The 13,320-nt window shown below is 49.7% G+C and overlaps 1 protein-coding gene across 3 annotated transcripts; it reads right to left on the reverse strand.

Moving 5' to 3' along the window:
* Positions 1-545: 545 nt before the first annotated feature.
* On the reverse strand, positions 546-3,547 carry Pla2g2a (phospholipase A2 group IIA). 3 transcript variants are annotated; one of them, XM_048349831.1, is made up of 5 exons: positions 3,454-3,547; positions 2,820-2,875; positions 2,491-2,635; positions 2,131-2,240; positions 546-967 (listed from the first exon to the last, which is right to left on the reverse strand). In XM_048349831.1, the coding sequence occupies exons 2-5, from the start codon at positions 2,857-2,859 to the stop codon at positions 825-827; spliced, it is 438 nt and encodes a 145-aa protein (XP_048205788.1). In that variant the 5' UTR covers positions 2,860-2,875; positions 3,454-3,547; the 3' UTR covers positions 546-824. The 3 variants fall into 3 exon arrangements, with proteins under 3 accessions (XP_048205788.1, XP_048205789.1, XP_048205790.1); XM_048349832.1 differs by having other exon boundaries at positions 2,820-2,872; positions 3,456-3,536; XM_048349833.1 differs by having other exon boundaries at positions 2,820-2,872; positions 3,498-3,503.
* Positions 3,548-13,320: the final 9,773 nt, after the last annotated feature.

Consider the following 13,320-nt stretch of genomic DNA (forward strand, 5'->3'; position numbering starts at 1 on the left):
CATAAGTCACGTATTGAGTACATTTCTTTTTGGACAATGTCACCCCTTCCCTTCCCTTGCTGTCAGTTTTCCCCTCTTGTCCCCATCCACAAGTTGTATAGTTCATTTTCAACATAGAGTACCACTGCTACATTTGTTCACCCTTTGTCCCTCCATTTCTGTTACCCACTCACCCTCCCAGAGACAGATAAATGAACAAACAAGATAAAAAGAAAAACAGTGACGAAGAAAATTAACCTCTTATTTCCATTTCCTGGAGTTCATTTGTATAAATTTTATGGTCAGCTGCATTGTGCCTTTGTGTTCCTCTCCTAAGAATATCCTCCCTTGGTTTCATGGTGTGTGAATGTCTAGATTCCTGCGTCATTTGCCATGTTCCAGTGGTTGTTAGACTAGCTTCCACATAGGAGAGAAAACATTTGTCTCTCTAAGCATGGCTTACCAGAGCCTGGATTTTTAACAGGAGTACTATATGCCTCTTAGTCCCATCCGGTGTTGTACCACAGTAAGAGCACACGCACAAGCACACAGACATGTTTAGATGATGACTTGTTTTATTTAGCAGACTCCCCTCCCCCAGGAGCGTACTCCCACGGCTTAGCAGGATGGCAGACATGAGGGGCATGGTGGGAGGGGTGCAGGGCAGTTTAAACTGGGGGTCGTGGGGGAAGGGGCCACTCAGACCTGTCCCAGGCTTTGGGCTGTGATTCTGGGTGGGGGCAGAAGGCCTCCCGGTGCCTCCAGGATGGGGCAGAAATGATCCCTGGGAACACAGTTGGGGTAAGATGACAGGTGTTAGAGGAGGCTCCGCATGGAGGGGCTTCTCAGCATCGGGGGTCCTTCCCTCGGCAGAAGTGGTTGGGAAAGAACTGGTACTTTATGCTGTAGCTTTTCTTGTTTCGAGCAAAACATTCAGCGGCAGCTTTGTCACATCGACACAACTGACTCCTGCAAGAGTTCTGGTTGGCTGCAAGTTAAAAAAAACCAACAAACACACCACAGATGGAGCTTGTTAGGGCTTCATGGCTATGTGAAAAGGAAGAAAGCTCAGCCCTGGCTCCACATGTTCCTGTCTCACCAGAGATAAGCACTAGGTTCTAGATTCTTCTGGCTGGATTACTGCCTTTGGGTAGCTAGTCTACCAGCATGGGACTGTCAGAAATCTAGACAGCATGCTCCTACAATTCCTTCCTCCTTCCCTCCATCTCCTCCCTCCCTCTCTCCCCCTCTCAGTCCAGAGCAGCTGTCCATCCTATCACGATGGCCTTAACCAAGCAGGTCATTCATTGTGTATCATCCTTCCTTTGTGGCCACTTGGCCTCACTCAGTCTCTTCCTAGAGTTCTGTCTGATCTGTCTGCTTCCTTTCAAGCCTCTAGCCATCCAATGGGTGAGCATACACAACTCTCCTAGGCCTCACTCACATGGCCAGTTGTGTACTAGCCACTCACTCGACATGCTGGGGGAGCCCAGTGAGACCTGCCCCCACTCCCTATCAGAACTTCTCCCGGGTTCTCTCCCTCCCTACCCTGTCAACACCTCACAGGGCCCAGATAACAACTCCTTATCTCCATGTTGCCATAGGGCACATGGCTTTTCTTCTAGCATGCCTGAATTTCACTCCACCTCTTGTGTCCTGACAACTTTTGTTTATGCCGCTCTCTCTCACCAGTATTGTGGCAGTAACTACTCACCTGGCCTCTTCTATTCTGCTCCTGCCCACCAGGCAAATTTGTTCCTATTGTTTTTGGTCAAAATCCAGATACAGCCCAGGAAGATTTGGTTTGATTCGACCCTTCCTAGTCCCAAACACCAAATCCTCCTCATATTTCCATTGGGCCTGCAGTACCCCCGGGGTACTTTTCTGGGCACATCCCCAACCTCCTCTTTCCTGTTTCTGCCTTTCTCCTGCCTGGGCTTAAATGTCAAGCTCTGCTGGAGGCACTGGGGCAGTTAGCTGTGTTTTGTCTCTTCATTTACTTCTATTGGACCCTTTCCCACCTGTGTCCTCATTTCCCTGCTTAAACTCCGCTTGGAGCTTAAGTGTGCTGGTGCCAGCGCCCTTCCCTACATGGTAAACACTCAGAAGAACTTCTAAGGAAAACCTGGTGCGGTCACAGGGCTTTCTTACCAGCACAGGTGATTTGGCCCTTTCGGTAGGTAAATTTGTAGCCTAGAAATTTCGTTCCACATCCACGTTTTATCAGACGGCTGTAGCAACAGTCGTGAGTGACACAGCACCTGATGTGGGGAGGGGGGGATGTAGGATGTCCGGTTAGCATTGTCTTCTCACCCAGGATGATGGCATCTGGAGCCCGATGGTCCGTCATCTCCACCCCCCTCCACTCTGGGCCTCAATGACTCTGGGCAGAGTCTCTGCATCATACTGGATGCTTTTCTAGCTGGGACCTGGTAGCTCCCAGTCCTGCTGGGTCCAGAAATGAGCCAAGGAAAAGGAGAGTTGAATGGAGGGGAGGGGAGGGGAACTCACCTATCTGTTGCATCTTTGGGGGTTCCTTTGCCACCGACACCACAGTGGCAACCATAGGCTCCGTAACTGGTCTCAGCTCTCTTTCCTGTCTTTAACCGGATCATCTCCCTGAACTCTACAAGGCTCCCGTGGGCCTGCATGAAGCCTGGAAGCACAGTGGGAAACGGCTTGGTGATGGCACGTTGACTCTGTTTTCCTTTCTCTCTGCTAATCTTCTACTCCCACACATGGCTTCGGTCTCCCTCCCACCCACACAGGGCTGCAGCGATGGAGGGAAACTGAGGAATGGGTGCTTCCCTCTGAGCCCAGAATTCTGAGTCCGCTCTTACCAAAGGCCATGAGCAAGGCTAGCAGCAGAAGGGTCTTCATAGTGGTGATGGATCTGTGGGGGACAAGTGTAGAGGGATTGGCCTGGATTCTTTCTTCTCTTTTCCCATCCCCCCCACCCCCCAAGTCATCCCATCATCTACCTGGTTCCTGCTCTGTTACCCAGCTAGACAATCCTGAGGCCTACAGATCTGCACGTTTGTCACACAGAATGCACACAGGGTGACCTCCAACAGTGCATTCACACGTCACTGCCTGACCCAGCTCTGAGGAGTGGCTTTCCACACATGCAGCCCCAGGCCATGGGGACCCCACAGGATGCAATAAAGAGACTGCCTCATCTGACCAGGAGCTCCTGGGCAGCCAGAAGCAGGTTCCTGCCTGGGAGCTAGGAGGAGGCTCCCGAGTGCAGAGATTGCATCTTCCCATAAAGATCTCTAACCTTGGAACCCACACTGGATTCAGGGCTTGGGGAGTCCACCCATGGATCTGACCCCCCAAAGTTTTTCTCCTGAAGTAAAGCTAAGATTCAGGCTTTCCAACCCGACGTGCATGGCACACCCTCCCTCCCTCTGCTCACAAGCAGACAGACAGACAGACACGCACACACACACACACACTCACACTCACACACATACCTAGTCAAAGGCAGCAAAGGGCAGGGATTTCTGGGTTGCTACCTCTCAGAGGACTCTGGCATAGATACTTCAGTGACTTATTTTTCCTGAACTCTAACTGCCTTTAAATAGCTTCTTCCCCTGAAAGTTTAGGGGTGGGTGAGGCGCAGGGTGAGGTATTGGTGGGCGTGGCAGGTTATCAGACTCAAAGATTTGCATACCGGTGCTCTGCCGATTCCCTCCTTCCCCCCTCTGGTGGCAAAACAAAGTATTGAAGACTAGAAAACCTTTCCTGCCATGAGTTTACCGGAATCAATGTCAGATGGTTTTGAAAGCTTTCCCAGGTCCTGACAGGGTAGATTTCCATAACGAGCACTGGCATGGCCACCAGTCAGCTCCCTCCCTGCAGCTCCTTTCCAGGAGCATTTCGGACAAGCATTTCGGTTCTTGTAGCCAGTAGGACGGTTTACTGAGCAAGGAGCACTCCTTCTCCCTTCTGTTAAGTGCGGCATTGGAGAGTAGGAAAAAGGACCGTTGGTGCAAATCATTGCACCGGTCACTCATTCATTCTCAGCAAGTACAGGCTCACCCTAAAGCCCTAGGACCTGTGCGGATACATCAGAGCAGATGATGCAGACTTTACCTGAGTCCCGCCCTTGGGGACCCCCCGCCCCCCGTGCAGTCCAGCAGGGAAAGGGGTGAAGGCGTAGATTCCTTCTCCCTAACTAGGGCCAGAGCCTCCATCTTCCCTTCTTCCTCCATCATTCTCTTCCTCTCGCATCTCATTTGAGTCCGCAAAGTCTCACTAAATGCTGCTGCTCCCCGCCCCACCGCCCGCTCCTTGACTGTTTAGAGACAGCTTCGGTAAAGCTCCCTAGAGCGATGGCTTTATTCTTCTGTTTTCAGAGACTTTTGTTTCTAAAGTAAATATCTTTTCCTCCCTGCTCTCCAATCTGTGTGAAGAACTTGGCTCGTGTAGCCCTAGGAAGCTACCCCATCACTAGTGTTAAAATATCTCTACAAGCCAGATGCTGATGGCTCACGCCTGTCATCCTAGCTGCTCAAGAGGCTGAGATGTGAGGATCATGGTTCAAAGCCAGCCCAATCAGGAAAGTCAGTGAGACTTTTATCTCTAATTAAACATTCAAAAGCTGGAAGTGAAGCTATGGCTCAAGTGGCAGAATGCTAGCTTCGAGCAGAAAAGCTCAGGGACAGTGACCAGGTTGTAAGTTCAAGCCCTAGGATTGGCAGCACACGCACACTCAAAAAGTACACCACTAGAGTAGAGGCCCATGGTCTCCTCCCCTGGGCCTCTGGCTTGCTCTCTGCCCCTCCCAGGGCTGTTGCCCTGACGAGATTCACACAGGGGCACTGGTGGGAAGGGTCCCGTCTCAGCCCAGGCAAGGCAGGCCAGGGGCTGTTTCTGGCCTTCCTGTGCCCCTCAAGGAGGGCCCTAAGGTGGATGCAGACTGAGTCACAGAGCGGAGGGCAGCTGAATGGACACTCCCCGTCTCCTCAGGGGACCCAGGATGAGTAAGAAATAAACGTCGTGTTTTCCACTAAGCTGTTGATAGTTGAGATCCCAAATGATTGCAAAATGATGTAGTTTATGCTAAGAGCTACTCGGGAATCTTCCCTCTTGAAAATGCAAATTCATTTTTGACGTAAAGAAACCTAGTTCTTTCCCTGGGGTTTTGGGGCAGGAATTAAAACATGGTTAGAGCACCATGAAATGCCAGTAAAGCACTGTGGATGATAATGAATATTGTAAGCAGTTCATATTTATTTATTTGTTTGTTCGCTGTTTGTTTTGCTGCCAATACTAAACTTGAACTCAGGGCTTTTTCTGCCCAAGGCTGGTGCCTTACCACAGGAGCCACATACACCTCCATTTCTGGTATTCTGCTGGTTAAAAATCTCCAGGATTTGTCTGCCTGGGCTGACTTTGAACCAGGAGCCTCACATCTCAATCTCCTGAGTAGCTAGGATTATAGGTGTGAGCCATCAACACTCAGCTGTAAACAATTCTTTTAATGTTCATTTTTCCTTTAAGTAGGCTGAGATGCCGGGGCTGGGTGATTTTAGCTGGCTTTCTTTCCCTTCCCTTCCCTTCTCTTCCCTCCCAGTCCTGGGGCTTGAAATCTGGGCCTGTGTGCTATTCTCGAGCTCTTTTGCTCAAGCCTAGCATTCTACCACTTGAGCCACAGCACCACTTTTGGCTTTTTCTGTGCTTATTTGGACATAAGACTCTCTTGGACTTTACTGCCCAGGATGGCACAATCCTCAGATCTCAGCCTCCTGAGCGTCTAGGATTACAGGCGTGAGCTACCAGCACCCGGCTCATGATATTAGATCCTTTTCTGGTGCTCAGGCTTCTGGGACTGAAGGGTCCTTGAGTGGAGGACCAGCCATCCAGCCTGCCCTTTGCCAGCCCCACCTGCTTTGCATGGCCCACAGACACCTTGAGGGAGAAACATACCAACCACATCTGCCTGCTGTCGAAACCACCTTTGGCCCCAGATGGCAATGCCCTATCAAGCAGCTCACACTGGATTTCTTTTGTGGTCACAGCCTTTGGGGAACGCTAGATGACCCGCAGCCATTTCCACCATGTCCACAGGAGTCGCTCTTCCCCTGGTGGCTCAGTAGAAGGCTTAGGATGGGGACAAACCCAGTCCTTCATTTGCACAGGGGCCTGCCCTGATCAGTGATCTTGGGGGGACCACCATGCCATGAGTCGTGTAGTCATCTTTGTCACACCCCCCTTTCTGGCCTCAGCTACTTGGTGAGAGCCATTTTCTGATGCTCTCGCCTTTTCTGCCAGCTGGTGGTGTAACACCAGGCCCAATCCAGGCCTCTCTTGAGTGCGTGGTGGTGTTGACAGGGGCCAGGGTAAACACCAGTGGGAAGCTGGAGTGGCAGAGCCAATGAGGGGTGTCAGAAGGAGAGAGACTGGAGAGGTGGAGCAACAAGGCTGGAGAACGACAAGGCTGGAGAGAGCCAGTGGAGAGACACCAAGGACCCTGGTTCCCGCAAGAGCTCCAAAGGGCTGTAACATGTTGTGACACCAGAGGGCGCTGTCCAAAGCTGCTTGCTGTTGTCTGCTGCCCTGGCAACTTCCAGAAGTAGAAAAGCCCACGGGCCCTGTGCTTCCAGCAACTGACCAGCTTCTCCTTGCCTACCTGAGCTTCTCCTTGCTTTCCCTCCATTCCTGCCCAGCCTACACCAAAAGGATCCCAGCTGGCTGACTCATAACACTTCAAGTGGTAGACTACATTATGAGTTGAATTGTGTCCCCTTCAGCCCTCACTTCCAGGCACCCATGAATGTGCTCTTATTTGGAATCGGGGTCTTTCTGCACAATGACAATTCTAAAACACAGATGGCCAAAGTTATAGTGGATGGAGGCACACAGAATGATATCCATGTTCATGGATAGGAAGGATTCATCGTTTTTTCACTCAGTGGTTCTCACATCTTTTTGGTCTCCTCTCGTCTGTGACAATTTTTAAATATATATATTTCTTTCTTATATGATCTTGATTTTTTTTTTTTTTTTTGGCCAGTCCTGGGCCTTGGACTCAGGGCCTGAGCACTGTCCCTGGCTTCTTCCCGCTCAAGGCTAGCACTCTGCCACTTGAGCCACAGCGCCGCTTCTGGCCGTTTTCTATATATGTGGTGCTGGGGAATCGAACCTAGGGCCTCGTGTATCCGAGGCAGGCACTCTTGCCACTAGGCTATATCCCCAGCCCTGATCTTGATATTTTTGAGAAGTACTGGTCAAGTTTCTGTGGAATGTTTCTTCACTCAGATTTGTCTGATGTGTTCTTATAGTCAGGCTGAAAGATATGTGTTTTTGGTAAGAATATGACAGAAATGATTCTCAATGAATCTTACCAACAGTAAATAAAATGAATAAATCTCCTTATCTTTTTTGTGTGTGTATTTCAGGTACTGGGACTTGATCTCAGGATTTCACACTCTTACTTGACTTTTTCCCTCATGATTAAGGCTTTACCACTTGAGTTACACCTCCACTCCCAGCTTTTTGCTGATTATTTGGAGATAAGAGTCTCACAGACTTTTCTGCCTGGGTTGGGTTGGATTTGAACCTCAACCCTCAGATCTCTCTGTCTTTGAAGTAGCTAGGATTACAGGCATGAGTCACTGGCACCTGGCTCTCTACCTTTTTAATTCAGTGCTGGGGATCAAACTTGGACCTCAAAAATGCTCGGCATCACTCTAACATTGATCCACTTCCCCAGCCCTGGCTCCTTCCTCTTGATGTTCACTTTAATGACTTGGCTATGGGGGTATCTGCCAAGTTTTTCCACTGTTGAACTAGTATTTTTTCCTTTTTTTTAAATTTAATCTCCTGGAGGGAGGTAGTTTAGGATAATGCAAATATCTCATTCTTATTATACGTTCTCCATTCTCTAATTCTAGCATTTTATCATCGACTAATAGTTTCTGGGTGTAACAATTTTTATCTGGTGTTTTGCTGGCTCCTTCAGTCCTTCAAGATGAAGCATTTGATTTTTTTCTGTAGAGGAAGAGCTTTTCCTATATCAAGGCATGGTAAATTAATGTACTATGGTTTGGATAAGTGCTTGCCGATGACTCATGTGTTAAAGGTTTTGTCTCCAGCCCAGGGTGCTCTTGGGAGGTGGTGGATGTGAGGCGGTGGAGCCTACCTGGGAAGTGAGGTCACAGGGGATGTGTCCTCCAACGTGGAAATGCGGTCCTTGGGGGGGGTGTCCTCTAAAGTGGGAGGAAGTGAAGTCATTGGGGGCATGCCCTTGGAGGGATATGAGACCCTGATTCCTTTTCTATTTCTTTGCTTCCTGCCCACCGTGAGGAGAGCAACTAACTGTTTCTGCCATGAGCTCTCACCATGATGTGCTGTCTCCCCACAAGCCCAGAAATTCATGGGACAAGTGATTATGGACGGAAACTTCCAGAACTGTGAACCCACATTGAGCTTTTCTCTTTGTTCATTTCTTAAAATCTCTTTTGAGACAGCATCGGGCTATGTATCCAGACTGTCCTCCAACTTGTGATCCCTCTGCTTCATGTCCTGAGCGTTAGGAGTACAGGCACGGCCACCATGTCCAGCTTCAGATCTTTACAAGCTAATACTTCAGGTATGTTTTTATGGCAACAGAAAGCTGGCTAACACCAAGGATGTGTGAAATGGTGCCATGTGAAGCAAGTTGAGAGCTGCTGAGAGGGAACTTACTTTCCATCCATTTTCTTCTTTTTCCTACTTCATTTCCTTGTTTTCTCCCCTGTAGGTAACTTTTAGTTATCTAGTGTGGCAATAGGTCACCACAAACTTAGCGCTTAAAAAGCCTGGGTTTATTGTCTCAGAGATAACATTGACTGGTCTTTGTTCTTCTGTGGATGTCAGCTCCTGTGCTTAGTCCTGTCCTGAGCTTCTAGAGGCCGACCTTTCAGACAAACCACTCACCCTTTCCTGCCCAGGGCAATGTGGCTTCCCAGACTGTCGGTTTGGGAAGTGCTGCTCAGAGACATCCCAGGAGCAGGAATCCAATGCTGCATTTCTCTCTCCTTCCGTCTGTCTATCTATCTCCCTCCCTCCTCTCTCTCCTTCCTTCTCCCTCTTCCTCTCTCTTGCTCCCCATCTCCCAGTCTCCCTTTCTCTTTTACACACACACACACACACACACACACACACACACACACACTTTTCTTTAACTTGTAGACTCTTAAGGTTTAAAGTTCCGCATCACCCCTGCACCCCAAACATACTGTTTCCCACCGCTCTCCACTCCCTGCTCCTGCATGGCACACAGGCATCACTGCCAAAGGAAGTCTTTCCTTGATTTCAGGGTTCAGTCCTTTCTATGGCTCTTGGCCCATGTGAGACGACATGAGTCCATTCTCACAGCACCACGGAGAGCACTTTCCCACTCTCCAAAGTCCTCTGTGTACCACCTCCTCCCCCACCCACCCAGTGCCAGCCATCTTTCCGTCAGTATGAGAAAACACCTGGGACAAACAACTGCAAGGAAGGAAAGATTTATTTCGCTTCATGGTTTTAGACGTCTGGAATCACTTGGCTCTGTGGCTTTGGGCCTGTGGCAGAGCAGAAGCTCAGGGTAGGAGCCTGTGGTGGTGGTGGTGGTGGTGGTGGTGGTGATGGTGATGGTGGAAAACTGCCCTGAAGCAGAGAGAGAGAGAGGAAGGGGCCAGGCTTCTCCCTAAAGAGCACGCCCCCAGTGACCTCACTTCCTTCTTCCAGGCCCCTATCTCCTAAAGCAGGTCCCTCCTCCTCACACCACAGGCTGAGAGCCCACCTTTAAATACCTGGCCTTTGGGGGACATTTCAAAATCCAAGCATAGTAGCTGCAGACATGTGATCTCTATAGTTTTGCCTTTTCCAGAATGTCAAAAATTTTGCAAAGGTTGGGACCCTACAAGCTGTGGCATTTTTATCCTGGCTTCTTTCCGTTAGGAAGATGGCCTTTCAGGTTCTGCCATGTCTGCCGGTGATTTGATAAGTCCCTGCTTTATATGAGTGTTTTGTGACTTAGTCGTTTAAATAGGCATGTAAAGATACCTTACAGCTTTAATGTGTGATTCTCTGATAGTGTGTGATGTTGAGCATCTGTTCTTATTTGTATTTGTCCTTTGGGTATCTCCTCCGCGTCTGCTGTGGTTGGGTGACAAGTTCACAGACCTTCAGACCTTCCCCATGACTAAACTCCCACCCCCAAGGGAAGGACTTATACATCTCAGATCCTAGCCAGAGACTGGGGCACATCAGCTTCTCAGGAAATCATATTTCAGTAAGTAATAGCAGTGCATTTCTGGGCCGAGGTCTCCACTGTCAGAGGTGGGTTCCAGAAGCACCTGTGCATCTGCTGTGGCCCTTGAACTCCTGTCTATTTTCCTCTAGCCCAGGTCTGGTGTGTGTGTGTGTGTGTGTGTGTGTGTGTGTGTGTGTGTGTGTGTGTGTGTGTGTGCTGCAGATTCTGTGTTTCAGCTTCTGAGAGGCCCCGGGTTCTCAGATATTGAAGACATTTAGCAGCCTGTCAGATGGCATAAGGAGACTGTCGGATGGCACAGGGCCAAAGCAAGGAGGGAGGGGTGGCTGCTCCAGGCTGCAGGGATTAGGGAAAGCTTTTGAAGTGGATAAGGCTGTGACCTGGAAAACAAATGCAGGCCTTCCGTCTGGAATGCCTTGAGCCCCCCTGGGGTGACAGAGGCAGCGCCAGGCTCCATGTTTGCACTGAGGCCTGAGCAGGGTGACACGTGGCTGGACAGGGGCAGAAGTTTCTCCTTACCACCTGCAGGCCTCTGTTGCTTTCAGCTCCCACTGCGATAGGTCTCCAGAAGCCGCCAGGCTGCTCTTTCTCCATCCGCAGCCTGAGGCCCCAATGTTGTGGCTGGTGGCCAGCACCCTGGGGCTCCGGGCTCTGCCTGAGGAGGCTGTTGGTGGGGACAGGCCCCAGGGGCAGGACCTGAAGTTGGGCCAAAGAGGTCAGTGATGTCACAGGGTGGCTGGATCCGGGAGGGGCAAACGGACTGGAGAGGGAGGGATGGGAGTAGGTGGGTTTGGGGCAGCTCAAGAGGGAGCCCTAGAGGGCTGAGTATAGCACTGTCAGAGAACCCTCAGACTGCTGGGGTCCTATTCCCCACACCAGTCACAACCTGAGCCTTGGGAAGCTCTTAAGGTTGAGCTTAAACGTATAGGAAGGTCATTCCTGAAGGGAGGCATAAAGCCAGGGCTGACATGAATTGAGTGGGTTAGGAGTTCCATTTATGTTCCACTGGGGCCCTGCCTGAGTTCCTTTTGTAGCCAAACCACAAGAAAATAATGCTCTATAGGAAAAGAAGTGCCCAGTCCACTTCCAGCCAGATGCCAAATAGATTCTGAGGCTGGAACTCTGCCTGTGGGAATTGCCCGAGAAATGTTCACTGGTTTGGACGAGAATTGAGACACGTGGAGCATGCTAAGATTGTGCCTGTCTGGGGCTCACATGTCTCTGACCTCCGGTGCCTTCTGAGGTCTCTCCAGCCTGTGCTACGGTTCCTCTAGCCTCTGCAAGGAACATGGGGGTATAAGGAGGCTTTGCCATGTAGAAAGAGAAAGCAAAGGCCATTCTAGATGGAGGAAACAGTAGAAACCAGACTGGAAGGTCCAGACCCACTGTGGTAGTAGGGCTTGAACCCTGGGCCTCATGAGTGAAACACCAGGTATCCTGACTTCATCAGTATACCAGAGTCAGCTTGCATTGGCTGACACAAGTCCTGATAGCCAGATTTTTGAGAACTTGGCAAGCCAGCTGTTAAAACTATAAGCATCAACTAGATATCAGTGGCTTGTGCCTATAATCCCAGCCACAGAGAGGCTGAGATCTGAGGATCTGTCCTGAGTCCTGAGATTCCAATGGACTCAAATGGATGAGAGGACAGTGACCTCAGAGCCTTGGCAGGCTAGGTCTGTGGCTGGTGTGTGAATGTCTGGATCCATTACTGGGAAGAAGAAGACTAAAAGGATTACCTATTGGCTGGGTGCTATGGCTCATACCTGTCATCCTAGCTACTCAGGAGGCTGAGATCTTAGATCTGAGGATTGAGATTCAAAATCAGCCAGGATAGTCTAATCTCCAACGAACTACCAGGAAAAAAAATCCAGGAATGGAGCTGTGGCTCAAGTGGTAGAGTGCTAGGCTTGAGTGAAAAATCTAAGGGACAGTGCGAGGTCCTGAGTTCCAGTCTCAGGACTGGCTGTGAGAGAGTCAGGGAGTTTAGTTCTGAGATCCCGAGGGCCTCTGAGCTAGAGTACCAGGCATGCATGTGTCTGTGTATATTTATATGTATGTGTATAAGTACGTGTCTGTGTATATTTATATGTATGTGTATATGTATGTGTATATGATATTGGAGGTGTGGCTGGGCCAGTGGGTTACTATGGAGCTAGGGTGGGGCATTCACTCAGTGAAATTTTCCTGATCCCCTACTATGTGCCACGTGCTGGGCCCAGAGTGGAGGCCAACACAGAGCGACCCTTATTGGATTGGAGGGGAGGCATAGCGAGCCAGCCTCGTCTGCCTGGTCCATTTCTGGGTTGTTGCCCACACTAGGTGAAGCCAGTCCTAGGTGTTAGTCCAGTTCATGGTGAGGAGGAGGAGGGAACAGAGGCCCGAGGGTGTTAGATGAGGTGTCTGGGGACACAGGGCAGGTGATTATGGAGATCTGCATTCACATGTGCATGACTTGACAATCGGGCACTGGGCTGAATCCTGATTTTAATCATTTTCTTTATTGTTGTGTCAAAACTGGGCAGATATAGCCCAGGCCAAACATATCTCCTGAAATCCTAGAGACATAAGAGTGAACCCTACCCACAGCCAATAAACCAATCACTAAGTGAGCAAGGGAGCTAAGGAGAGACTTCTCAGAAGAAGAGGGAAGAACAGCAAAGAAACACATGAGGAAATGCTTGCCATCCCTGGACATAAAGGAAATGCAAATCAGAACAACTCTGAGATTCCTTCTCACCCCAGTTAGATTGGCCAACATCATAAATTCCAACAACAAATATTTGCAGGGATGTGGGAGAAAAAGAACCTTACTGCACTGCTGGTGGGAATGTCAACTAGTACATCCACTCTGGACAGCAGTCTGGAGGTTCCTCCAAAAATGAAACATAGACCTTCCCTATGACCCAGCCATACCATTCCTGGGCATCTACTCTGAACATCACGAGCCAGGATATGATAAGGACATCTGCACATCCATGTTCATTGCCGCACTATTCACAATAGTCAAGTTATGGAAACAGCCCAGATGTCCCACAATAGATGAGTGGATCAAAAATGTGTTACCTATACACAATGGGATTTTACACAACCAT

This window comes from Perognathus longimembris, chromosome 7 (genome assembly GCF_023159225.1).
Source record: "Perognathus longimembris pacificus isolate PPM17 chromosome 7, ASM2315922v1, whole genome shotgun sequence".
NCBI lineage: Eukaryota > Metazoa > Chordata > Mammalia > Rodentia > Heteromyidae > Perognathus > Perognathus longimembris.